We start from the raw sequence: 2,742 nt of genomic DNA, 5'->3' as shown, positions 1-2,742 counted from the left end.
GGGGGGAAATAAAGGAATCAAATTCTATTCCATTGTTAATAATAATAATAGATAGCATATTCATAGTGCAAATCCCCACTCAACAGCAAGCTCTATGCGCTTCACAATCTATACTATTACCCCAGCAGACCTGAGAGCATTCTGAAACAACCTCAACTTCCTGGGAAGCATACAGTGCAAGCAGCCATTTATAGGCGCTAAAACACTAATATACTGACAAGATCTTTCGTTGTCTATGGCTGGGTACCCATTCCCACCTGGGTGAAGTGAGGAAAATTCATGTAAAGTGCCTTTCCCAAGGACACAACGTCGGGCCCGCAGCTTGAACCCCCGACCCCGCAACCTCATGATTACGAGTCCGGTAGCCTAACCACTAGGCCACCGACGCCACGACATGTCCCCTGTTGACAGAATTAGTTTTATAGTGAGGTCAAAAATTCGTGGTGTAACTGATCCTCAAATGTCTTTATCACGAGTGAATCAATGTGACCCATACTTGGCACAGCAGTTTGTCTCAATTTGTCTTAACGTAATCATATTTTTCCACAACAATTGAAGTTAGATTTTAAAACTTTTCTTCATAAATTTATATAAAACACTAGAAACATGAAGAAAGCCACCAGAGGCAAGCGTAATGGAATAAAATGGATCCCTTGGCAGCAGCTGGACGGCTTGGACTTCGCCGATGACCTTGCACTGCTCTCTCACACACATGCTCAGATGCAAGAAAAGACCAAGGAACTCAACAGCCTATCAAGGAGTGTTGGCCTACGTATACATCCAGGCAAGTCAAAAGTAGTGAAGCTAGGAAAAGTTTCAAACCTTGCTGTGACAGTGGAAGACACTCCCCTGGAAGAAGTGGACTCCTTTATCTACATTGGAAGTGTCATCGATCGAAAAGGTGAAACTGAAGCAAATGTAAAAGCAAAAACTACTGGCTCCCTCCTCTCCCCTCTTCCTTCTCCCTCCCCTCTCCCCTCTTTCTTCTCCCTCCCCGCTCCCCTTTCCTCTTTTTTAAGTTTTAGTAAATATTTTACGGCACTTGCAACACAATAAGGCCATATAAGTGCCGAAGATTAAAGGTGTTACAAGAGAGTAACAAACACAAAAAAGAAAGAGGAAAGATAAGGACGGTAGATGTTTGATAGGAAAAAAGAAGCAAACCACACCAGAGCACCCGTCAATCGCCCTCTCCCTCCCCACCTGGTTGATGTGGTCCTGTGTAATGATACACGAGGTCCCCTGTATGAGCTCCGGCATGTTGCTCTCGTCTATGGTGTCCTGGTCACTCCCTCCCCTCCCTCCCCTCCTCTCCCTCCCCTCCCCCTCTCCTCACCTGGTTGACGTGGTCCTGTGTAATGATACACGAGGTCCCCTGTATGAGCTCCGGCATGTTGCTCTCGTCTATGGTGTCCTGGTGGCTCACACTGGCCGGGTGCTGGCCCCTCTCTACCAGGCCTGCCTCCTCCGCGCTCAGCACCTGGGGGTGAGATCAGGGTGAGATGAGGGGTGAGATGGGGGTGAGATGGGGTAGGGTGAGGTGAGTAGGGGGGTGAGATGGGGTGAGGTGAGGGTGAGATGAGGGTGATAAGGGGGAGGTGAGGGGTGAGACGGGGGTGATATGGGGGTGAGATGGGGTAGGGTGAGGTGGGATGGGAATGAAATGGGGGGTGGGGTGAGGTGAGATGGGGGTGAGATGGGGGGGTGAGATGGGGTGAGGTGAAAGGAGATGGGGTGATGTCAGATGGGATGAGGTGAGGGTAAGGTGGGCTGAGATGAGATGAGATGAGATGGGGTAAGATGAGAGAGAGGGGGTGAGGTGAGGTGGAGTGGGGTGAACTGAGGTCGGGCGGGGTACGATAAACTAAGATAAAATGAGAAGACGTTATTATTATGACAAGAAAAGAGATAAGATGAGATGAGACGAGATAAGGTAAGGGTAAAAGAAGGAGAACATAACCATCATTTTTTAGAAGAAAACAAAACACTTTTCATACCTACATTTTCGAACAAGAATACAACTCCATATCTTTACCAGCATGACGAAGAGCCGCAGTATCTGGTTCTAGTTTTAGGAAGAGTTTTACGGCACTTGAAACACAATAAGGTCATATAAGTGCCGAAGATTAGAGGTGTTACAAGAGAGTAACAAACACAAAATAGAAGGAGGCGAGATAAGGACGACAGATGTTTGATAGGAAAGAAGGAGCAAACCGCACCAGAGCACAGGCCAACCACCCACGTTTAAAAAAGAATTTCAACATAATTAGAATGTACACAATTAATTCTACATTTTGATCGCTTTGTTTCGTCATAGAATTCTCCAGAACTAAGCCATTGGTTTACTGTTCCACTTAATGTAAAGACTGCATTAAGTATAGATTCACAGCCGCAGGATTGGGGAGGGGGGAGGGGGGATGGGGCATATTATATAATATAATATACAGGCACACCGTTTAGTTTTAGTAGAGGTTTTACGGCGCTCGCAGCTGCATAAGGTCATATCAGCGCCAGAAGATTAGAGGTGTTACGCAATAGTAACAAACATAAAAAAAAAGAAGAAGGGGAGATAAGAACGATAGATGTTTTATAGGACAGAAAAAGCAAACCACACCAGAGCATCAGCCAACCACCCACAGGCACACACGTAAAACTGCCAACTTTTCAAAACCATAATACAGGCTTTAGCCATGCCGCAGGTCAAGATAGTGGTCACTGGTCAAGTAACCCTACCCCCCCCCT

The 2,742-nt window shown here is 46.5% G+C and overlaps 1 protein-coding gene across 1 annotated transcript in view; it reads right to left on the bottom strand.

Moving 5' to 3' along the window:
- Positions 1 to 1,480, bottom strand: part of LOC101850935 (nuclear receptor coactivator 7) — a gene marked incomplete at its 5' end in the record, with an annotated part of 7,730 nt that extends 6,250 nt beyond the window's left edge. The window contains 1 exon segment of the mRNA XM_013090991.1: positions 1,337 to 1,480. Within this exon segment, the coding sequence (XP_012946445.1) occupies positions 1,337 to 1,393 (57 nt within the window).
- Between the last annotated feature and the right edge of the window lie 1,262 nt (positions 1,481 to 2,742).

The sequence above is a fragment of the Aplysia californica genome, unplaced genomic scaffold (genome assembly GCF_000002075.1).
Source record: "Aplysia californica isolate F4 #8 unplaced genomic scaffold, AplCal3.0 scaffold01793, whole genome shotgun sequence".
Taxonomy (NCBI): domain Eukaryota; kingdom Metazoa; phylum Mollusca; class Gastropoda; order Aplysiida; family Aplysiidae; genus Aplysia; species Aplysia californica.
Note: the sequence above shows the minus strand (reverse complement) of the source record. Positions and strands in the feature narration are given on the sequence as shown.